Here is a 25,811-nt window from a genome sequence, read left to right as displayed (position 1 = left end):
GCAACTGAACCCCCATGCAACTGAACCCTCGTGCAACTCATCCACCGTACTTACATTGGGTAAAACACAATAGGGTTATGAACCATAGTTATTTAACTATGGTATAGTTATTTAACCTTTAAACTGTTTTAAATAAAATGGCCGTCCCAAAATTTAGATCAGATGTATCTGGGGAAAAAATTGGGTGAGGTGGAAGCCCGCCCTTCACTTTTAACTCTGAAAAAGTGCACTGGAAATTTTTATTTCCAATCGAATGAGCCCCCCCCCCCCCCAAAGCTCACACATATTTTTTCTACAAAAACCTTATGTGTTAGCAATGAGCAACTAGCTTAACTTACAGCCCTTGCCCCAGATGCTTCTGGTGGGGTTCTCAACCCCAAAGGCATGGTTATTTGATCTTCAGACTATTTTGAACAAAATGTTTATTTTTATTTTGATCGGATGTATTTTGGGCAGGGGGATGTCGGTTAAAAGGGAAAGGCTGGTTGTCCTGTGATTACCTTTGATTCTTCGAAGTTGAATGTGAACTTTCAATTTCCAATCGAATCAGCCTCCTTCAAAGTTTTTACGATCATCCCTTCTATAAAAACCTTAAATTTTAACAATTGGTAACTTGCAATAACATATAGGTTGCTGATACAGGTGTATCTGCAATTTTTTTTTTTTTTAACAGCTTAGCGTATCAAGATGAAACTTCTGGGGCATCTACCTGCTACTACTGCTATTATTACTTCTACTGCTCCTACTACGACCTCTACTACTATTAAACTAGCACTATTAAGGCTACGCATATCAAGTTTAAAATTTGACAGAATGAGGTATTTGAGGTGGAACTTGAACTAAATCAAAAGACACTCTGTGCATGCAGATTTTCAAAATGGCATATCTCAAAAAGGGATTTGTGTATTAAGTTGGAACTTTCAGAGAGTGCTTAAAGGGAAAGTCAATTCACCGAAAGGAAATATTACCTGGATTTACCACTAGGTCCCTAGGCCCGGACCTAGAAGCGCATAATGCTAGCGGGAGCAATAAATTATCACTGAGTAATTTTTTCCTGGCAAAAACTGGGCTGATGTGATTTATCATCACCAGGCGCACTTTGCCGCAACGCTGCCTATTCACAGAAAAGTGACTTTAAAACAACACAGGAATTCCATGGTCACTTATAAACTGTCAGATCTCTCACAAGAATGGTAGCTGAGATTTCGGTATTACCCCTCTCTTTCACCACTTTTCGCTCATAATTTGTGTTCTGTTAACACACAGTTACATGGTTACATGGTTACACACAGTTACAGTTAAATGGGGGTTCAGTTACACGGGGGTTCAGTTGCACGGGGGTTCGGTTATACGGGGGTTCAGTTGCACAAGGTTCAGTTACATGGTGGTTGAGTTACACGGGGGTTTAGTTAAATGGGGTTGAGTTGCACGGGGGTTCAGTTACACGAGGGTTCAATTAAAGGAGGTTCAGTTGCATGAGGGTTCAGTACCACGGGGTTCAGTTGCACGGGGGTTCAGTTGTAAGGGGGTTCGGTTATACGTGGGTTCAGTTGCATGGGGGTTCGGTTATACGGGGTTACAGTTACAGGGGTTCAGTTGCTTGGGGTTCAGTTACACGATGGTTCAGTTACAATGGAACCGAATAATCAAGTCAAAACTAAAACGAAAATAAGTTTACAAAAACAGGGCTACTGCCCTAAGTCTTCTTAAGACCTAGCGTCATCTGTGCTTTACTGACAAAAAAATGTATTTTAGTATTTCCTTTGTTATCAAACAGTTCGTGGTACCAAACCGTACATAAGGAGCGACGTGTCTCAATAGTAACCGAAACTCTAAAAAATAGAATTTTGATATCAATAGATCTATCAAAAGAATTAGCCTATTATGTTCATTCCAAATATATAAGATTTATTAAGCCAAGTTTTACCCATCAAAGCATACGCGCCCTGAGAAAATTTGCCTGGTTTTCAAAAAAATGGGGACATGTCCCTAAAAATCAAAGAATACTAATGAAAATTTCACCATCAGATTCAGCGTATCAGAAAACCCTACTGTCGAGGTTTCAAGCTCCCATCTGCAAAAAAATGGAATTTTGCATTTTTTGCTGAAGAACACTGATGCATGTCTACTTTTTTTTACCACGGGTGATCGTATCAAACCAATGGTCCTAGAACCTCGAGAAAGGGCCTCATTCAAACTAAAATTAAATATTCTAATGTCCTTTTTAAGTGACCAAAAAGATATGAGGGCAACTAGCCAACACCCCCCCCCCTACCACGCCCATTTTATCCCCAAAATTATTCGATAAAAAATTTGAAATAGCCATTTTGTTCAGCATAGTTGAAAGGTCCAAAAACTATGCTTTTGAAGATAAAACAACCCCCCAACAGCGCCTTGGGATGGGTCTTTAATTAAAAAAATTGTACATTCTTTACGTTTTGTATGTGTTATTGGGAAGTATATATAGATTTTCAGGGGGGGGGGGGGCTGCTCGGGGTTGGTTTTCATGGGAAGAATTTTCCGTTGGGAGGGAAATTTTCTGGGGTTAACTTTCCAGGGGAAATTTTCAACTGCGTGGTTTTGGCAGAATTCCTATACGAAATTCTTTTTATTTGTCTTATCTTCTGTTTGCCTACTCAATTTAGCATGTGCAGATATTCTGGGGGAATTGTCTGATGGAAATTTTCAGCGGGATTGGATTTCCGGGAAAACTTTCTACGGAAGTGGGATTTCTAGAGTGATCGGAAAATTGAACAGAAATTAAAGTCTTCTTAAAATGAAAGTATGTTAAGGCGAGGTTTTCAGGCCGAATAGTCTTTTATGGAGAGGGGGGGGGGGGTATATTTTACATTGGATGAACTTTCCACGTAGGAGTTCTCCATGACGGGAAGGAATTTTTCATGGAAGGTGACCCAGAATTGCCGGCATTATTTGAAATAGGATCAGAAACTAAATCATAGGCAGCGCAATAGCGCTGCCTATGTAAAGAACGCTGTTGACATAATGTATTATTTTTTTTTGGTTTCTTGGTTTTAGACCAGGGCACTTCGTATCGAAGGAGTTGTCGTAGAAACTTGAAAAAGGGCTCATTCGATTGGAAATTGGAAGGGCTTGTGCCCTTTTTAATAGTCGTAAGTGATTGGAAGGCAACTAACACGTCTTCCATGCCCACCATTTCTCCAGACACATGCAATACAAATTTTGAGATATCCATTTTGTTCAACGCAGTTGAAAGTCTTAGAAATTAGGTCTTTGAGGATGATAACCCCCCCCCCTCCTCCCCCCACACACTCCAGGGTATGGGTTGTAAATGATGCCCTGGGGGCATTTTTATTATAGAAAGCGTTGCCGTAAAAACTTCAAAAAGGGCTCATTCAATTGGAAATTGAAAGGGCTAGTGCCCTTTTTAATTGTAGAAAGTGATTGGAGGGAAACTACCCCCCCCCCTCTCACGCCCACCATTTCCTCAAACACATCCCATCAAAAATTTTGAGATAGTCATTTTCTTCAACGTAGTTGAAGAAAATGGATGACAACCCCTTACAGCCCTCAGGGTGAGGGTTGTAAATTATGCCCTGGGAGCATATAAGGTTTTTACAGAAAGCGGTGTTGTAGAAACTTAAAAAAGGGCTGATTCGATTGGAAATTGAGAGAGCTAGTGCTCTTTTTAATAGTCGAAAGTGATTGAAGGGCAACAAACTCCCCTCTCACGCCCACCATTTCTCCAAACACATCCAATCAAAATTTGAGTTAACCATTTTGTTCAACGTAGTTTAAAGTTCTGGAAATTTGGCCTTTAAGGTGTACAACCCCCCCCCCCCCCAACCCTCGGGCCTGAGGTTGTAAGTTATGCCCTGGAGCCATATAAGGTTTTTATAGAATGTTTTGTCGTAGTAACTTCAAAAAGTGCTCATTCGATTGGAAATTGAAAGGGCTGGTGCCCTTTTTAATAGTCGAAAGTGATTGGAGGAAAACTAACCCCCTCTCACGCCCATCATTTTCCTGAACACATTCAATCAAAATTTTTTTATAGCCATTTTGTTCAACGTAGTTTAAAGGTCCAGATTTTATGTCTTTGAGGATAACAAAGGTTGTAAGTCATGCCCTGGGGCATATAAGGTTTTTATAGAAATCGTTGTCGTAGAAACTTCAAAAAGGGCTCATTCAACTGGGAATTGAGAAGGCTAGTGCCCTTATTAATAGTCAAAAGTGATTGGAGGGTGAATGTCGGAGGAAGAATCACCCCCGCCTCATGCCCATCATTTCGCCAAACATTTCCAATCAATATTTTGATATGGCCATTTTGTTCAACGTAACTGAAAAGTCTGGAAGTTATGTCTTTGAGGATGACAACCCTCCCCCCATACCCCTCAGAATAAGGGTCCTAAGTGATTCCCGTGGAGCAAATAAGTTTTTTTATAGAAAGTTTTGTCGCAGAAACTTCAAAAAGGGCTCATTTTATTGGAAAATGAGAACACTAGTGCCCATTTTATTAGTAGAAGGTGATCAGAGGGAAAATGCCCCCTTCCCATGCCCATCATTTCCCCAAACACTTACAATCAAAATTTGAGATAGCCATTTTGTTCAGCGTATCAGAAAAGAACAAGGCTTTTGGGGTTGAAACAAACCCCAGAGATTAGGGGTAAGGATTGTAAGTTATGCCCAGGGGGTATTTAAGGTTTTCATGGAAGGGATGGTTGTTTAACTTTAGAAGAGGCTCAGTCTTTCTCCCTGAAAAAAACTTTGTCAGTATAAAACGAACAGTAATTAATTAAAAACTTTTTCTACAAAATAAATTTTTCAAAAAAAGTAAAGAACTCCATTAAACCAAAAAAGAACAAAAATAGAATCAAATTCTCTACCAAGCATACAACCACCACAAAAATAAATAGAACCCAAAACAAACAGAAATTAAAATAAATAACAGAGTCAGACCCAAAACGAGCAGAAATTAATATGAGTAGGGTTCTAAATAGACCCCGGTGCCGCGCCAATAAGGGAAGGCTGGCGGCGGTGGGGCCAAAATAGCAGCGAAGGCGCGCCGCTGGCTCACCACCGATGAATTTTTCGCGCCGCCGCCGGTGAGATGTCGGTGGCGCGCCACCGGCGTGATCAATGTTGACTGCAAGCATCAATGTTTTCGTCAATCTTTCTCAAACCATCAGCTTGAATTTGCAACAGATTCGGGCCTATTCATGAGTTAAAACTTCGCAAGTCGCTGGTTGGACGCTGGTCTTCTTCGTTATTCATCAAGAGAAGTAGAAATCTGGTAGAAACGAAATGGCTGTGGTATTTCAGAACCCTTACATAGTAGTTGAAATAATAGATAATAAATTTGCCGTTGCATTCAATAAGATCCAAGGAATTTAATTAAAAGGGAGCACACACAAAAGCCAAATTAGGCCAGTAGCCTATGAGAAATCCAAAAATGCCCAACACAATGAATAAGTCCCAATGGGGGGCCCTGGGTCTATCAAAATGTTTCTCTTTTTTTCCCAGGGAATTTGATAACTTTTTCTTCCGTCTCCGCTTTAAATGAAAAAAATAATAGGGATGGGGGGCCATAGCCCCCTATCCCTCCTCCTATAGGCAATAACATACAATTTTTTTTATAAATCATATTTTTGGGGTCAATTCAATTTGGGATCACGTTTCATTCTTCGATTTCCCAACCTTGTACATAGTCTATAGCTAAATTTTGTCTTAATAGAAGGTTGTTTTTTTTGGGGTTGGGGGTAGGGGGGTAAAAATGTTTCAGAAAGAAGATTGTATTTTCTTTAATCTATGAGGCGTTCAATAATTGTGTATTAAACTTTAAGAAAATTTATCTAAAAATAGCAAAGGAAAATAAAATTCTAAAAAACTTACGATTCAACTGTCGCAGCAATTTGTTGAATATCAACTCAAAATCTAACTGAACCTGTATAATGTATGAGTTCCGTTCAACTAAAAAATAAAATTTTTGACTATGTATGATATAAGAATCTTATAGCAGTTAGAAAACTGCATTCGAAATGGTTTTATCTCATCAAACAGTTCATGGTAACGAACTGTAAGTAAGGAGCGACCCGGCTCAATAGTAGCCGAAACTAAAAACGGATACTAATTTTGATCCCAGTAGATCAAAGGAATCAGATTTTTATGCTGATTTCAAATATATAAGTTTCATCAAGTTTAGTGTTACCCATCAAAAGTTGCGAGCCTGGGAATATTTGCCTTATTTTTGAAAAAGGGGGAAAATACCCCCTAAAAGTCATAGAATCGTAATGATCATACCATCAGATTCAGCTTATCAGATAATCCTATTGTAGATATTTAAAGCTCCTATATGCAAAAATGTGGAATTTTGTGTTTTTTTTTTCTGCCAGAAGAAAGATTACGGATGCGTGTTTATTTGTTTTTTTTTCCCAGGGGTGATCGTATCAACCCATTGGTCCTAAAATATGATGAGAGGGCTCATTCTAACGGTAGTAAAAAGTTCTAGTGCCCTTTTTAAGTGATCAACGAATTGGAGGGCAACTAGGCCCCCTCCTACGCTTATTTTCTCCCAAAGTCACCGGATCAAAATTTTCAGATAGACATTTTGTCCATCATAGTCGAAAAATCTAATATCTGTGTCTTTAGGTGTAAAATGACCCACCGAGGTCCCCGGGGGAAGGGATGCAAGTTGTGAACTTTACCCATTGTTTACATATAGTATTTGTTATTGGGTATACAGCCTTTTTTTGGGGGGGGGGGGTGCTTGGGGTGGGTTTCTAAGGGAAAAACCTCCTCTGGGAGGAAAGTTTCTGATGAGTGGTTATTCTAGGGGAAATGTTACACTGGGGGGGGGGGGTTTAACAGAATTACTATAAGAAATTCTTTTTAATTTTCTTACATTCTCTTTGCCAAGTTTTTTTTTCTGTCAAATAATTTTCACGGAAGGGGGGTATTTCTGGAGTGATCGAGAAACCGATTAGAAATTAAAGTCTTATTCCTATGAAAAAAGGCTAAGGAGAATTTTTCAGGCGAATCGTCCAAAAGCAATCTTACAGAGAGGGGGGGGGAATTCTCAACAAGGAAGAAACTGTCTGGAGGAAATTTGACGGGGGGGGGGTGCACATTAAGTTGGATAAAATTTCCACGAAGGAGTTTTCCATGAGGTGGAGGGGTATATTTCATAGAGGGTGATCCAGATTTACCGGCATTACTTGAAAACCGAACAGAAATTATGTCAGATATGAAGGGTTGTCCCCTCCTCAATACCTTATTCTTTACGCTAAAGTTTGACTGTTTACTAAAATTGAAACACAGGGGCTGTTTTATAAGAATAGGAAGTTTTTTAAAAATGCTAATAGCTTTAGCGTAAAGAGCGAAGCATTTTGGAGGGGGCGACTTTTCATATCCGGAATAAATCTGCAAAAATTAATATACAAATTGTGTTTTAACTTTTCATGCACGGTGAGCCAAAATCAAACCTGTATTAGTTGAAAAACGTTCAGAAATTAAATAAAAAACAAGTTTTTTTTACTAAAAGTAAGAAGCGACATTAAAACTTAAAACGAACAGCAATTATTCCGTATATGAAAGGGGCTGTCCCCTCCTCGACGCCTTGCTCTTTACGTTATTAAATAAAAAAAACAAGTTTTTAAACTGAAAGTAAGGAGCGACATTAAAACTTAAAACGAACAGAAATTATTCCGTATATGAAAGGGGCTGTCCCCTCCTCAACGCCTCGCTCTTTACGCTAAAGTTTTTTATTGTTTTAAAAAATAAAGTTGTGAGACATAGTCAAACTTTAGCGTAAAGTGCGAGGCGTTGAGGAGGGCACAGCCCCTTTCATATACGGAATAATTTCTGTTCGTTTTAAGTTTTAATGTCGCTCCTTACTCTCAGTTAAAAAAACTTGTTTTATTTAGTTAATTTCTGATCGTTTTTTAGTTAATGCAGCTTTTATTTGTATAAAAATTTTACTGTTCTTTTGCTAAATGGATGTTTTTACAAATTAACTTACGTAACTAACTTCTATATTCGTATATTTTTCTTCTGGCAAAAAATACAAAGTTGCAGATTTTTGCAGATATGAGCTTGAAACCTATGTAATAGGGTTTTCTGATACGCTGAATCTGACGGTTTTGATTTTCATTAAAATTCTTTCACTTGTAGAGGATGTTTCCCCCTCTTTAAGAAATCGAGTAAATTTTCTCAGGCTCGTAGCCTTTGATGAGTAATACTAAACTTAATAAAATTTATATATTTAGGATCAGCATTATAAACACATTCTTTTGATACATTTATTGACATCAAAATTTCGTTTTTAAAAGTTTCGATTACTATTGAGCCGTATCGCATGTTTTTTTATTGTTTTTTTTATTACGTATATGTTATTACTTATATGAAGGGGTTCTCCCCTTAGTCAATACCACGCTCTTTACGTTAAAAGTTAAAAACAATTTTGATTCACAAACCCCTGAATCACAAAGGCCGTTTAATTAGAATAGATAGCTCTTTTGAAAGCACTAAAAAAAACTGTAGCGTAAAGAGCGAGGTATTGACTTGGGGAGAACCCCCTCACATACGTTATAATTTCTGTTCGTTTTAAGTTCTAATATTCCTTCTTACACTTCAGTTGAAAAAACTTGTTTTTTTTAATTTAATTTCTGACCGTTTCTTAAATAATGCTTGGAAATCCGGCACCCCTTCATAGAAATGTCCCTTACCCCAAAGAAACATCCTCCACGGAAATATTCTCCAGAGTAACCCCCTCCTCTAGCCCCCCCCTCCAGAAAAAATCCTTCCTGAAAATGGTTGTATACTTCCCAATAACCAATAAATAATGCTGGCAAGTCCGGCGCCCCCTTCATGGCAATTTCCCTTCCCCCATGAAAACTTCCTTCATGGAAAGATCCTTCCATATAGCCCCCGACCCTCTCCTTCCCCCACCTACCAGAAAAAATCTCCACTGAAAAAGTCTAAATACTTCCCAATTAACAATACTATATGTTAAAATTGAGTAAAGTTAATAAATTTCAGCCCTCCTCCTGGGACTTTGGGGGATTAAGTCATCCTAAAAGACATTTTTATCATATTTTCGACCGTGCTGAACAAAATGGCTATCTCAAAATTTTGATCGTGAGACTTCGTGGAAAAAATGAGCGTGGGAGGGGGCCTAGTTGCCCTGCATTTTTTTTGGTCACTTAAAAAGGGCACTAGAACTTTTAATTTCCGTTCCAATGAGCCATCCCACGATATTCTAGGACCACTGGGTAGATACGATCACCCCTGGGGAAAAAAAACAAACAAACAAACCAACAAATAAACAGGCATCCGTGATCTTTCTTCTGGCAAAAAATGGAAAATTCCACATTTTTGTAAATAGGGACTTGACACTTCTACCGTAGGGTTCTTTGATACGCTGAATATGATGGCGTTATTTTCATTAAGGTCCTATAACTTTTAGGGGGTCTTTTCCCCTTTTTTCAAAAATCGGCCAAGTTTTCTCAGGTACTTAACTTTTGATAGGTAGGACTAAACCTGAGAAAATTTATATATTTGGAATCAGCATTCAAATCTGATTCTTTTGATATATCTATTGGTATAAAAAACCCGTTTTCTAGAGTTTCGGTTACCATTGAGCCGGGTCGCTCCTTACTTACAGTTCGTTACCACGAACTGTTTGATAGTTTGACTCTTTTTCACCACTCTAGTGAAGTAGTGAAGAAGTGTAGAATTATGAAGAATTATTGTATACAAAGTAATATTTGGCAGGGATAGTCACTAGAGATAATTCACTAGGGGTGGCACCGTATTTGGGTGATTTTCGGGGATTCGGGGAACCATTTTTTTTCAGGTAACACATAGATTTTTGAGGAAATCCCCGAAAATTCGGGAACAGTGCAATCCCTGCTTGATTTCTAATAAGGAAAATCGAAATACTTAATCCCATGGAAAAGAAAAGCTCCGATTTTGCGGTTGACGTAATAAAAAATTGTCGCAAAATTAATTCAAAGTCAACCGAACGGTGCCGCCTCTGCCGGCGGCCGCGTGCGTGTGGCGTGCCGCTGGCGTTACGACACTGCGGCGGCGGTCAACTGGGCCTCTCGTTGGTAGCTTTCGGTCGATGCGGCGTGGACCCGGGCGTGGCGCCGGGGTCTAGTTCTAAACCCCATGCTTTCTGAAAGCCAGAATATAATTTGTACTTTACTGAAAAAAATTCTTTTAAATGTTATCACTTTTATGACTTTAAGAAATCAAAAATTAATTAAGGTTTTAAGGAATAAATATCAGTATATGTATATTAAACTGACAATGCAGATTTTTTTTCAGTAAATTCATTTGAATTTTTTTCAGTAAAGTACACAATATATTCTGGCTTTCAGAAAGCATGGGGCTTAGAACCCTACTCATATCAATTTCTGCTCGTTTCGAGTTTGACTATGTTATTTATTTTAGTTTCTGTTTGTTTTGGGTTTCATTTATTTATTGATACTGATTTGTGGTAGTTGTATGCTTGGTAGGTAATTTGATTCTATTTTTGTTCATTTTTGGATTACGGGAGTTCTTTACTTTTTTTTGAAAAACTTATTTTGTGGAAAAAGTTTTTTTTTAATTAATAATAAAAAAAACAAGTTTTGTCAACTGAAAGTAAGGACCAATATTAAAACTCAAAATGAACAGAAGTTATTCTATATATGAATTGTTTGTCTCCCTCATCAATACCTTTGTCTCTACGCTAAAATTTGACTGTTTGTCCTATTTTTAAGAACGACTCCTGAAACACAAGTGCTCAAAACTTTAGCGTAAAAAGCAAGGTAGCCTGTTGAGGAGGAGGTAACCCCTCCATATACGGAATAATTTCTGTTCTTTTTGTGTTTTAATGTTTCTTCTTACTTTCCGTTGAAAAAACTTGTTTTTTATTGTTAAATAACTTTCATAAATTCAAAATTACTGAAACTTTTAGGAATGAATTCATTATACATTAAATACTTAGTCTAGTTTCATTAGTTCTTTTCAGAAATATTGGTCATTATGGTGTTTTTTATTATTTTTTTTTGTTTTGGTTAATGTTTTGAAATTTTATTTCCCGGTGTTCAAAATAAAAATTGTTTTCAGTAAAGCGCAAGTGACCTATGGCCCTAAAAAGCGTTAGTGAGTGTTAATGCTAACGATCCATAAATATCCAGGGATTTAATTCGAGTTATGTTTCTGTTTTTTTTTTCTTTAAGTCAAAATAGATGTTTTGGGCATTTCTGTTCTGCTTGATTCACATAGAAGCGCATCCCTGATTATTTCTCATTGCAGACATTAAGGGAGACAAGTCCTTCAAGGCTTATGGATAAAGTACAAACGCCGAATTTGACTATACCACCGCCAAATACCTCTTTCACGCCGCCTCCTGTGAATAGAACAAAAGTTGTATCACCTCCTTCAGAGTATTCAGACTACAGCAGTCCGACGCGATTTGAGAAGCTTTTCCCATTGAATAGCAGTCTTGCAGATGAATTTGCAAGGCTATTTGCCATCCCTTCAGCAAGTCCAGATCTAGGTAAATTTATTGTTCTTTTTCTTATTTGAATACTCGCTAAAGAGCTTCTCGGCTTAAAAAAGGCAAACAAACTGTAGCATTTATGCTTTTGTGAGAACCAAAGAGAAGTATTTTTCCCCTCGCTGTAAAAACAAAATTATGAATCCTTTAATCTCCCCCCCCCCCAAAAAAAAATTTGAAAGTTTCAAGTCAATCCCCCCATCGTAAGACGAAACAAGGTATACTCTCTTTTTTGATTATTGGGAACCAACTGGCCTCCAGGGCTGCCAACTGGCGATGTCTAAAAAGAGTGCAAATCAAGGCCAAAGAAGAGCAAGTCAAAAAAATTTTGGACTGCTGCCATGCGCGCATTCCCTCTGCGGTAAAAAAAAAGTGCATTTCACACAAAAAGTGTGCAAGTTGGCAACCAAATTCCTTGGGTTAAATCACTGTATATAAATAATTTACAGTAGAATCATTCCCTATCCCAACCATTATACAAAGCCGGACCGAGATGTAAGGGTTCCGGAGAACGTATAGACATAAGCGACATTAGATTTTTTCGCGAGTAGACAAGTCAGATTTCTCTTGGACGCGAAACTTGGCTTCACCTTTGTAACACTAAATTTTAAAGAATCTAATTTTAAATTAACTTATTCCAATACATTTATAAAAATCGGTAATGAGCGTGATTCTACTGCATATTGTTTATATACAGTGGGTTAAATGCACGCCTGAAAAGTTGTCAACTACTGACTTTTAAAACGAATGAAAACTGACTCCCAAAAGAGTGATTTTCACTCTTGCGTATCCCTTCTGAGGTAAAAAAAGAGTGCATTTCACACGAAAAGTGTGCAAGCTGGCAACCCTGCTGGAATCTTATTGTATATGTACTCCGGATCAAAGGGTATGGGTAGCTTATATGTAAGTTAAGCCATGCTCTTCCCTCCGGATGTCCGGGGAAGCATTCGATTCAGCTATCCGTTGTATAGCCTCATGGGATTGGCTAGGCGTTCTGACTTACTTGACTTAAGTCTGATCCTTCCTCGAAGGTTGTTCTGGGGCCTCTTCATTCACTAGGCTATATTATTGATATGGCGTCTGTATTAGCATCTATCTTCAGACAGGCGTAGAAGTTGCGACAGTTTGAGCGTAGAGAAGTTGTCTTTCCATCTCTTCGGGGGCCGACCTCTGGGGCGAGAACCATGCACGCGACCGTGGAAGGCTATTTTTGGAAGACGGGTATTTTCCATACGCTGGATGTGGCCTAGCCACCTAAGTTGTTGCAGTTTTATTTTATCAGGTATGACGTGTTTGATCTCGAGGTTTTCAAAGAGCCTAATATTAGAGACCCTGCTCAGGTACGTAATGCCCGCAATACGGTGAAGTGACTTTGTTTCGAATGCGGCTAGGTGACGTTGGTCATCTGTTTTGAGGGTCCATGAATCACAAGCGTAAATGGTAATGATAATGCTAGGTGTTCAGGACCAATTAAATAAAACACGATAGTACTTAGTTTAAAGCTAGATATTTCACGTAAGTAGCTCTCATATGACGCATACGCTGAGTTATGTTTAGCATAGCAATAATATTGTCCGAAAAGTTGTTGTTGCCAACAAAAACCAGGTTTAATAAAAAAAGAGGGTTATCTGAGAAACGGCAGGCAGAACGATGACGCTCTATCGACCAGCTACTAGTTCGTAAGGTATTAAAAGTACTGATAATCAAGATGGATAAAACCAGTGTTTACATTTTTTTGCTTGTCACAAACAATGTATTTGAAGTCAACTACCTATATAATTAGGAAGCGTCTCTAATTCCAGAGAAAGTTCATTTACAGAAAGCACGTTTATTTATACAGAAACACAACAAAGGCATTAAACAAACTAACAAGCCCAGCTAGTTTACTAGGTAGAGTATCTAACTCCCAATCTCAGGGTTGCCAGCTCAAGCTCAGTGCTGTTTTTTTTTTCGAAATTAAAAAGTAAATATTGAGAATAAGTTCTTTTTGAGGGAAAGCTACATTTGGTAAACGAAAATACCCTATATTTATTTTTGTATGCCTGTCTGGCTCTACTGCTAGTTTTTGCACAATTTGACTAAAATCTAATTCCTCTTCTTCTTGATTTAAGGCAACAAATAACTTCCTATTGGCCACAGCCAATAGAAAGTTTGCCTATTATGGCCAATAGGAATTGGCCACAGCCAATACCAGACCCTGAATTTTAAAGTAGAAAATTGACTGCTCCCCTATCCAGAAAAGGCTATGATTTGTGTTTCTTTTCCTTGTTCTCTTAACACTTAATCCAAAGGAATTCTGTGAAAGGATTGGTCGTAGAAACTTTGCAAGGGGCTCTTTCGATTAGGATTTGTAACTTCTATTGCTTCTTTTAGAGCACTGATAGTAGTTTCTGTTCCTTCTTAGCTTAATGATTATTTAAGTTTATATCTGGTTTTGTGTCTTGTGTTTTACTTTGACTCTTTATTTTCACTCTTTAGTTTTTCTTTGAGACTTCTTGTAGGGAAAATATTTCTTCTTTTTTTCAATTGAGAAACGTATAAAATATGTATTTTATCCTGAATTTCGAACAAAATTAGGATTACCAGTATTTTTAGTTTAAATTGATCCAGGTGGGAGTGCATTGTTTCTCAGTTTATGGTAAATCCTGTTGAAAGAAGAAGAAAACACAGATACCACCTACACGTCTTTTACGTTGGACAGAGGAGGAATTGATCAAACGCATTTCCTGCACATTAGGTTCTATCTTAGTTTAGGAGCCACATTTAGAGAGTGAAAGGACGCTTGTTGTTTTCTTTTTTGGGTCTTTAGCACAGATCACAATAATAGATTTAGGGTACTTTTGCATAATATGGTTCCCACAAAAGGAGTCAAGTTTGGTTAATGCTAATTGAAAAATAAAATAGGATGAATATATAATTTATCCTATTTCTTATATGAAATATTATTATAAGAATATATAAGAAACAAATTTGGGCTATATATTTGCACATTAGGGGTGGGGGGGGGGGGGGGTAAAGTATATCATATACTAAATACGTAACCTAACCTAGGTACCTCCCCCCTGCTAAACTCCAAAAAACAATAGTTTAAATATTGTAAACGCAATGAAAACCACGCTTTGCATTCCATTTCTCTATTGCAAATACCCGTTTCGCGGTTTTCGTGTCTGGTTTCTTTGATACAGTTATAGCGGTGGGTACCAGAAAGTGCACAAGTACCAGATTTAGTTATTTTATTGAATAGGGTTTCGAAAGTTGCCTCAAAACACGACCTTTTGCTACGCACTGTGTATGGCGCTTGTACAAGCATGTTAATCGTATGTTTCTCGTATGCAAGGTTTGTAACTCGTATGTAACATACTCGCGTGTAACGCATGTAACTAGTATGCAAAGAGCATTTTTTTTGCATGTACGTTACTCGCATGTTCATGATGCTTTACGTTTTATCTATGTTAGGGAGGATTTTGATGCAAACCAGCTGATACTGTTCATCTGAACAAGCAAAAACCGTTTTCCGTAAAATGTTACTTTTGAATCAGCTCTCTTTCATGTTTATATAACAACCAACTGGATAACCGGCATATGCGGATATAACTTACTTTCCCTTGGCTTGAACAACAAGGGAAATTTATTGGTTTGATCAAGAAAAGTGCCAGCCACTGCAGCATTCTGCCTAAACGGCATCTTTTTTTTTCTTCTTTTCCACAGATAGCTTGGCACTGGAACATCGTAGAGAGTTGTTCAATAGCTCATTTTAAAGAAAATTACTAGATCTAGTGCCATTCATAATTTATTTTTTTTAATAGAATGAATTTTCCACTAAAAACTGCATTTCTTGGCCAGTCTTGATGACTGACGTCATAATCGTAGGTAATAACCATATATGAAGTAATAAGTGAATGCAATATTTATACTTATCTTTCGACAAGATAACATAAGATATACATAATGGATCGATATAGTTCATTATGTAGGTTTCAAGGGATATAGCTGAAACCTAGTAAAGAAAAAACTATTGCGCATAGTAACTAAAATATAAGATAATACAAGTATCTTTTGAAATTTTGCTTAGATGGGGTATGGTACCATACTGAAGATTGTGTCTTACTATTCCAACTGAGAAAAAGCCTTAGGCTTTTTCTGTATGTAATCCGGGTTGCAGTGTTAGATAGCAACCACAGTTTATATAATATACCAGTAAGTTTACCGCAGATGATTCTCTTCATTCTCGGTGCGAACAAAAAAGCTTATCCACTTATTTCTGCTCTTATTGTTCACTTATTGGTTGAGCCGGCTAAGTGTTTTTGTCAGTACTGGTTCTGTAGGTGATTATTCTTTGTCTACCCGTGAAAAGATCTAATGCCGCTTATGTTTATATCTGCAAAAACGTTCTCTGGAGCACTTGCACCTCGGTCCGGGTTTTTATAATGGGTGATATAGGGAAAGATCATACTGGATAATTATATAAACTGTGATAGCAACCTAGAAATCCGAGTTGCAGTGGTATCTGTGTTGCAACGGTTGCTAGCAACCTAGTAAAGTACACTATAGGAACCGCAACTAGAATCAGATCTAAAAATATTATGACAAAACAAAAGGTAGTTCCTTTGCATGAATTGTGGAGAAAATCCATTGGCTTGAAAGACAAGGAAAGTTGCTTGAACTACGATATTCTGCATCGGGAGCATCTTTTTTTCCGTTTTTTCCACTCAGATATTTTATAATAAAGAATGAACTCTTGCCTATACTAACTTGCATTACATGAAAAAACGATCATTGGAATAACAATCAAACAGTTCGTGGTAACGAACTGTTAAGTAAGAGCGACTCCTCTCAATAGTAACCGAAACTCTAAAACACCGAATTTTAATTTCAATAGATACATCAAAAATCGAATTTTTATGCTGATTTTAATTGAAACAATCAAGAAGTTCGTGGTAACTGAACTGTATATTAAGAGCGAATCATCTCAACAGTAACCGAAACTTTAGAAAACGCAATCTTGATACCAATAGACACATCAAAAGAATCGGATTTTTATGCTGATCATGGTAAAGATTGATCAATGATGTCTTAATCGTAGGTTGTAGCCAGGTCGTTTCTTACTATTCCGGTTGAGAAAAAGCCATAGGCTTTTTCCTGTTTGTATTTACATTAAGGAACGAACTGTAACCCAAAGTCACTGAAATATTAAATCAAACATTTCGTGGTCATAATAAAGAGCTGTGTAATGTTTCATTTTAAAGGTAATTGCTGTATATAGGAATCTTTTGTAATTAACAGAAATAATTATTATTATAAAATAAATTTTTATGATGTGGTAAAGAACTAACTCTAGGCCGTAGTAACTAATTTAATTTTGAAAAGAAGGAATTACGGCAGAAACCTAAATGCTAGTATAAGTAAGCTACATTTTATAAAAGGGTCCACCAAGATTTGAACTCATCGCAGGATTCGAAGTCTTAAGTGCTAACCACTACACCAAGAAATAAGTTTCATTAGATATAGCTGAAACCTAGTAAAGAACAAACCACGGCACATAGAAACTAAAACTTAAGATAATACAAGCATCTTTAGAAAAGTTCTTTTTTATCCGGGGCATTAAATAAAGGACCAATACTGTAAATAGGAATTTTGTAAGTATCATCGAAATCATGGTTTTATTAATAGCTTACAAACTAAAAGAAATCGACCCCGGGTGGCCTTGAGCCACGTTTCGGTTAACGGATGATCGTGCTAGCCACTTGCAACACGACGTCATTAATTAAAATTGTAAAAGTTAACAATATGATACATGAAGTATCGATACAGGTGATTATAAATGGGGTACGACAAAAAAGGGATGTCAGATCATCTTATCGCCTTATGATTACAGAATTCGGATCTGTCCAATAATTGGAAATGAGTTGGAAGCCAAAGTATGTGATACAGAAAAAATACATATAGACCTGTTTTAATCTTGGGAAACAATACATCTTTCTGTAATTTCGGTATGAGTTGGATTTTCTTTTCCTCTAGGTTTGGGACATAATGCATTATTGAAATTAATACCTAATAATAATGAGATATATAACAGATTAAATTTATTGATCCCTTGCCAGGAATGCTTCCCGTTTAAAATTTTGCTAAGTTTTATTTTATTTTGCCTGTAAAATTACTCAATTTTTATTTGAGAATGAATTTTCAAATGTTACATAAAGGATCGATATAGTTCATTATAGATGGAAACTATGTAAGTTTCATTGGATATAGCTGGAACCTAGTAAAGAACAAACCATGGCACATAGTAACTAAAAGTTAAGATAGAACAAGCATCTTCTCTTGCTGTTCCAACTATGAAAAAGCCATAGGCTTTTACCTGTTTGTAATCCGGGTTGCAGCGGTAACTTGCAACCTAGTAATAGACGATCATATCCTGTAGCCCATAACCCCTAAAACTAGTACAAGATAAAGACACGACGTACACTATTAGAATCGCATTATCAAATGCCCCTATATAGAAAACTAACTGTCCCTTGGCTCGAAAACAAGGAAAATTTTTTGTTTGAAAATCAAGAAAAGTGGCTGAAACCACGATATTCCACATCGACGGCAGGCTTGTTTTTCTGTTTTTTTTTCTCCTCAGCTATTATCCGGGTTGCAGCGGCAGCTAGCAACCTAGTAAGAGACCATCACGTCCAATGTTAAAAAATATAAAAACCCTAACTCCTAAAAATAGAGTCGGATCAAAACAAAAAGTACACCATTAGAACCACCTTGTCCGAAACCCCTATCTAAGAAATTTTATGTCCCTTAGCTTTAACAGCAAGGGATTTATATTGGCTTGGAAATCAAGAAAAGTGGCAGCTACTAAAGCATTCTGCCTAAACGACATAATTTTTTTCTCTTTCTTTTCTTTTCGACAGATAGCTTGGCACTGGACATCTTAGAGAGTTGTTGAATGGCTAATTTTTAAGGAAATTACTATATCTAGTGCCATTTGTAATTATTTTTCTTTAATTTTAAATAGGACAATTTATTCTACTAAAAACTGCATTTTTATGGCCAGTCTTGATGAATGCCAGCTATCATGACCACTAGTTACAAGCACATATGCTTACTATTGTAGCCTACTATTGTGGTTAAAATTACAGTATTTATATTATGACAAAGCAAAAGGAAGTTAATCTGCTTGAATAGTGAAGGAAATCTATTGGCTCGAAAAACAAGAAAACTTGCCTGAACTATGATAATCTGCACCGAGAGCATCTTTTTTTCTTTTTTTTCCACTCAGATAGGTGAGCACTGAAAAATACGTGTTTTTGTAATAAAAAAACATTTAAAACCAAATCAATGTTTTACAGAGAACTGCATTTTCATATACTAGATAATAAATGCCGTCATAGATTCATTCAAACTATGACGTAAATAGAAAATTACACTTTAATACGACCATTAAAATAACAAACCATTACATACATTGGACTTAGTTAGCTACTTGATTGTTTGAGGTTCGTCTCTTACTATTTCAAAGAAGAAAAAGCTATAGGCTTAGTCCTATTTTTCAAACAGTTCGTGGTAACGAACTGTATAGTAAGAGCGACCCGGCTCAATAGTAACCGAAACTTTAAAAAAAACGGAATTTTGTTTCAACTATAAAGTAAGGAGCTGCATTAAGACTAAGAATGAACAAAAGTTGTTCCGTATATGAGGAAGCAAACCTCTAATTTTGTCATTGATATTTATGCTAAAAGGTGAAACCGAGACCAGAGGAATTTTTAAGTTTTTCATAGCCCAGAGTTTATTTGTTTTAATGACACTCTAATAGCTTGGAAAAGGACGACTATTAAATGCCTTATTGTTTACGCTGAGGCGAAATCAAGACCAGAGGAGTTTTTTGATCATAGGCCAGAGTTTATTTTTTTAAGAATTACATTAAGGAACGACCTGAAACCCATAGTAACAGTATTATAAGAAATCATTATATAGATGATGATGCAACATATATTTAACTCAAATTGATTTTAGTTCTATTCCTTAAGAAATCGTCATAAGTAAAATCTTTCCATACCGGGAATTGAACTTACATTCTAGGCCAAACTTTCCATGCTCATCTTAACTTCTAGAACATGATGACTAGCGTTGTGCTGTGTCTTACATTCAGATACAGGCAATCTATTCAGATATATATCATTAAAATGGTTTTGTTGTACGTGCAGCTGTTGGCTTAATTTCCTCCACCTATTGGCTATCCATCAAAAAAGTATCTTTGAGACCATTCTGATGAGAATCTTACAGCCTTTAGAAGAGAAAAATTTGAGAGGGAAGGTCAATTGCCATGCACTTATATTGTACATATCGTAATCCAGCCCCAAACATTTCCAGTTAATCCGGCTAATGCAAATTACATAACAACATGAGAAGCAATTGAAATATCAAATTCAGAGTATCAGAGAACCTTACTGTAGAGGTTTCAAGCTCCTTCTACAAAAATGTGGAATTTGGTATTTTTTTTTGCAAGAAGAAATATCACGGATGCGTGTTTATTTGTTTGTTTGCTTGTTTTCCATTAAATCTTAAACAAGATTGATGACAATAACGGTAATTTTACATGATGACGTAGATAACGATCAGTAGCGTGAAAGTGTTTCTGTGATATGATTTTGTTGTGGATCTTACGCATTTAACATGAATGCTACGAGAAGGAATAGTTATGTGTATTCAAGTGTCTTCTGTGAATGGAAAAATAATGTATCAATCTTGTTGCAAGTCATGAGATATATGCAGTCTCACTTGTTCTTGTATCCCATCAAAGAAGAATTTAAGGTATGGCTTTGGTCAAAAAATGGCCTTGAATGCCATTTTTGAAGCCATACTAATTATATCCATATTCGATTGAATGATAAAAAGCTTAAGAAAATATCCGGCTTTTATGTTTTTCCTGTGCTAGCAGATATATTTTTGTTTTATTTGCCTTTCATCGGAATTTGTGTTGTTTAAAGTGAAAGATCACAGTTTCAACTATGTTCAGTGCATTAAGTGGTGATAAAGTTCTAAGAAAAAGATGCTGAAACGTTCTAGGTTCAGGGACATTGAGTTCATTTTCTGCTGACATCATCAAGACCTACTTGTTGCTCCTGTATTGTACATTCAACGGTTTCTACTCACCCAGTTTTGCTTGCAATTCGTAGATTGTTGTTACAAATTTAAGCCCATTTTAAGGACAGCTATTTTGAAACCTATCGTGCAATCACAAGCACATCGGGGAAATACTGTGCGAATAAAACAAAGGATACCGGTTATCTACGTTAGGCATTGCGGAAACAATTTAAGAATAATCCTAAAGATCAATTGCTCCTTACAAAACCAATCTTGTGAGTCAAATCTTGTTCGATTTTTGTGTTTCTAGTTTTTAGAGGGGCGTGGATACATGAATTACATTAAAAGACGATCATTGGAATAACATACCACTGCATAAATTGGACTTAGTTCGCTGCTTGATTGCTTGAGGTTTGTCTCTTACTATTTCAAAGAAGAAAAAACTGTAGGCTTTTTCCTGTTTGTAATCATAGGCAGCGCGCTAGCGCTTCGCTTGAACAGCAAGGGAAATATATTGGCTTGAAAATCAAGAAAAGTGGCGGCTACTACAACATTCTGCCTAAACGGCATATTTTTTTTTTCCTTCTTTCTTTTCCACAGATAGCTTGGCACTGGAGCATCATAGAGAGTTGTTCGATGGCTCATTTCAAAGGAAATTAATTGGGTTAAAAATCTTTTGTAACTAAAATAAATTATTTCTAAAAGAGAATAAATTTTTCGATTAAAAACTGCATTTTCGATGTCTTTTCATACTGCAGTCTTTTCAAAGATATTTGATTTTTGTACATAAATCATAATCGTATATCAGCGGTAAGATTTGAGCCCACGCCTCCGAAGAGACTGGTGGCTAACACCAGCGCCTTGGACCACTCAGCCACGCTGCCTCTCATAACTATATATGTGAATCCGGGTTGCAGCAGTAGCTAGCAATCTAGTAAGAGATGATCAGTCCAATGCTAAGAAATATAAAAACCCAGAGCTCCTAAAAATAGAGTCAGATCAAAACAAAAGTACATCATTAGAACCACCTTGTCTGAAACCCTACTAGATAAATAATGAATGTCGTCATAGTTTTATTAGAGTATATATAGAACTGAAATCTGATATTGATTATCATATAATGATAACATAGTCTTATCTATACTCTAATTTAAAATGATTCAATTGAAATTGCCAAAGATTGCCATTAGAATTAGTTTATCAAAATTTATTTATCCATATATACATAACTTTATGGAAAAATCAAATAATTGAATACCTTACTACAGTACAATGAATGAAATTGTACCTCATGATTGGAGGTTTGTGGGTTCAAATCCACCTGTAGTAAGGAATTAATATCGAATAAAGGAATGATTCCTTTAATATATCTCCGTTGAATATGTCGACTTCCATTCGTCCTTTGCCGAAAATGGACTCTAAAATTAGTTGATTTTCGCCAATTTTTCCCCCATAGCGGTTTCTACTCACCCTGTTTTGCTTGCAATTCGTAGATTGTTGTTACAAATTTAAGCCCATTTTAAGGACTGCTATTTTGAAACCTATCGTGCAATCACAAGCACATCGGGGAAATACTGTGCGAATAAAACAAAGGATACCGGTTATCTACGTTAGGCATTGCGGAAACAATTTAAGAATAATCCTAAAGATCTATTGCTCCTTACGAAACCAATCTTGTGCGTCAAATCTTGTTCGATTTTTGTGTTTCTAGTTTTTAGAGGGGCATGGATACATGAATCCGGGTTGCAGCGGTAGCTAGCAACCTAGTAAGAGACGATCACGTCCAATGTTAAGAAATATAAAACCCCCTAACACCTAAAAAAAAGAGTCAGATCAAAACAAAAATTACACCATTAGAACCGCCTTGTCCGATACCCCTATAAAGGAAACTTACCGCCCTTTGGCTTGAATAACAAAGGAAATAAATTGGCTTCAAAATCAAGAAAATTGACTTCAACCAAGTTATTCTCCACAAACGGGATATTTTTTTCTTTCCGCTTTTTGTCCTCCTCAGCTAGCTGGGCACTGGAAAATCATGGAGAGCTGTATAATAGCTCATTTTAAAGGAAATTACAACATCTAGTGCCTTTTGTTATTAAAAATAAAATGCTTTTTAAAGTAGAATCAATTTTGTCAAAAAAAATTGTATTTTTGATGTATTTTCATACTGCAGTCTTTTCAAAGATATTTGAATTTTGAAGCAATCAAACAGTTCATGGTAATGAAATCTATAGTAATAATAGCTACTTGTCTCAATAGTAACCGACACTCTAAAGAACAAAATTTTGGTACCAATAGATACATCAAAGCAAACAGTTTGTGATAACGAACTATATGTTGTATAGTAAGACGACTCGTCTCAATAGTAAAACTTGCTACATCTAGTTCCTTCTGTAATATAATAAAGATCGAACTCTTCCCTATACTTACTTGCATAGGCAACTTCACTATAGTTAAGATTACAGTATTTATATTATACATTATTATAAATTATAAAAGGTTCAAATGTTCGAAGATTATAGAATTGAAAATTTTCCCACACCGGGAATCAAACCCAGGCCTGTTAAGTGAAAGTTAACTATCCTAGCCACTAAACCATATGGGACCATAAAGAAGTATGATTTAAGAGCCATATGCATATTATTATTTCACCATACCAATTATAATAATGCAAAAACAAAATCATCGACTTGCAACCTTACTTTTGACACATTAGTTAAATCTTCATCAGACTTAAAAAATGTTTTGCTAGTTACATTAAGGGACGATCACTGAAATAACAAACCATTCCATACATTGGACTTAGTTAGCTACTTGATTGTTTGAGTTTCGTCTCTTACTATTTCAAAGAAGAAAAAGCCGTAGGCTTTTTCCTGTTTGTAATCATATAGCATAGAATCTGGGTTGCAGCGGTAGTTTTACAGTAAAGAACAAACTTCCAGCCAATAGAAACTAAATAAGATTACATTAAAAGACGATCATTGGAATAACATACCACTGCATAAATTGGACTTAGTTAGCTGCTTGATTGCTTGAGGTTCGTCTCTTACTATTTCAAAGAAGAAAAAGCCGTAGGCTTTTTCCTGTTTGTAATCATAGGCAGCGCGCTAGCGCTTGGCTTGAACAGCAAGGGAAATATATTGGCTTGAAAATCAAGAAAAGTGGCGGCTACTACAACATTCTGCCTAAACGGCATATTTTTTTTTCCTTCTTTTTTTTCCACAGATAGCTTGGCACTGGAGCATCGTAGAGAGTTGTTCAATGGCTCATTTTAAAGGAAATTAATTGGGTTAAAAATATTTTGTAACTAAAATAAATTATTTCTAAAAGAGAATAAATTTTTCGACTAAAAACTGCATTTTCGATGTCTTTTCATACTGCAGTCTTTTCAAAGATATTGTTCGATTTTTGTGTTTCTAGTTTTTAGAGGGGCGTGGATACATGAATTACATTAAAAGACGATCATTGGAATGACATACCACTGCATAAATTGGACTTAGTTAGCTGCTTGATTGCTTGAGGTTCGTTTCTTACTATTTCAAAGAAGAAAAAGCCGTAGGCTTTTTCCTGTGTAATCATAGGCAGCGCGCTAGCCCTTGGCTTGAACAGCAAGGGAAATCTATTGGCTTGAAAATCAAGAAAAGTGGCGGCTACTACAACATTCTGCCTAAACGGCACATTTTTTTCCTTCTTTCTTTTCCACAGATAGCTTGGCACTGGAACATCGTAGAAAGTTGTTCAATGGCTCATTTTAAAGGAAACTAATGGGGTTAAAAATCTTTTTGTAACTAAAATAAATTATTCCTAAAAGAGAATAAATTTTTCCACTAAAAACTGCATTTTTGATGTCTTTTCATACTGCAGTATTTTCAAAGATATTTGATTTTTGTACATAAATCATAGTCGTGTACCAGTGATAAGATTTGAACCAACGCATCCGAAGAGACTGGTGGCTAACACCAGCACCTTGGACCACTCGGCCACGCTGCCTCTCATAACTATATATGTGAATCCGGGTTGCAGCAGTAGCTAGCAACCTAGTAAGAGATGATCAGTCCAATGCTAAGAAATAAAAAAACCCAGAGCTCCTAAAAAAAAGTCAGATCAAAACAAAATTACATCATTAGAACCACCTTGTCTGAAACCCTACTAGATAAATAATGAATGTCGTCATAGTTTTATTAGAGTATATATAGAACTAAAAACTGATATTGATTATCATATAATGATAACATAGTCTTATCTATACTCTAATTTAAAATGATTCAATTGAAATTGCCAAAGATTGCCATTAGAATAAGTTTATCAAAATTTATTTATCCATATATACATAACTTTATGGAAAAATCAAATTATTGAATACCTTACTACAGCACAATGGATGAAATTGTACCTCATGATTGGAGGTTTGTGGGTTCTAATCCACCTGTAGTAAGGGATTAATATCGAATAAAGGAATGATTCCTTTAATATATCTCCGTTGAATAAGTCGACTTCCATTCGTCCTTTGCCGAAAATGGATTCTAAAATTAGTTGATTTTCGCCAATTTTTCCTTTCCAATAGCGATTGAGGAAATGCCTTTTCCTCAAGTCGAACTCAATCTTTCGGGATAATTTATCTACTATCGGATAAATTATCGATTTTTTCGGGTGATCTTCGTAATACATTGTTGTGTATTTATAGCTTCCAATTTTTACTTTGTCAAATAAGTCTTTCTTAGGGATGTCTGAGATCCGACTAAGATGATTATCTAATATTTCAATTTTTAAATCCATTTTAGACTGTAAAATTATGTTAAAATTATACCACGTGTTAAAATATATAGAATCCAACTAATTCTAGAAACTAATTTTAAAATGTTCAGGTATTTTCCTAGTTTTAAATAAAATATTAGAATTATTGCTCAGACAACTCTTAGTGAAGAGCAATGGAAGTGGACTTGACCAACCTAACTCAGCTAGTTTAATCACACTTTTAATTTTATCACACTGCGAAAAGGGGGAGAGCAGTACTGTGGCAAGAAATAGCAGAAGAAGAAAACGAGAGGACAATGACGGAAAAGCACCACGCATCAAAAGAAACCGTAGTATTTGCAGCAGTAGTGCTACTAAAGCTGGGCAGATTACCAAAATTTACGGAGAGAAAAAAATAACGTGCAAACGCTTAAAAATAGAATTGAAGCACTTGAAATAGAAAAACGAATGACTA

General features: G+C 36.2%; 1 protein-coding gene across 1 annotated transcript in view; it reads left to right on the top strand.

The window, feature by feature from the left end:
* Nucleotides 1-25,811, top strand: part of LOC148943508 (uncharacterized) — a 108,819-nt gene that overhangs the window by 25,510 nt on the left and 57,498 nt on the right. Inside the window, exon 2 of the mRNA XM_089100896.1 lies at nucleotides 11,281-11,524. Coding sequence (XP_088957022.1) covers nucleotides 11,281-11,524 — 244 coding nt within the window. The remainder of the gene's footprint in view (nucleotides 1-11,280; nucleotides 11,525-25,811) is intronic.

The sequence above is a fragment of the Artemia sp. Qi Xiang Cuo genome, chromosome 15, assembly GCF_049724085.1.
Source record: "Artemia sp. Qi Xiang Cuo chromosome 15, ASM4972408v1, whole genome shotgun sequence".
NCBI lineage: Eukaryota > Metazoa > Arthropoda > Branchiopoda > Anostraca > Artemiidae > Artemia > Artemia sp. Qi Xiang Cuo.
The sequence above is the reverse complement of the archived record's forward strand: the minus strand, read 5'-3'. Positions and strand labels throughout refer to the sequence as shown.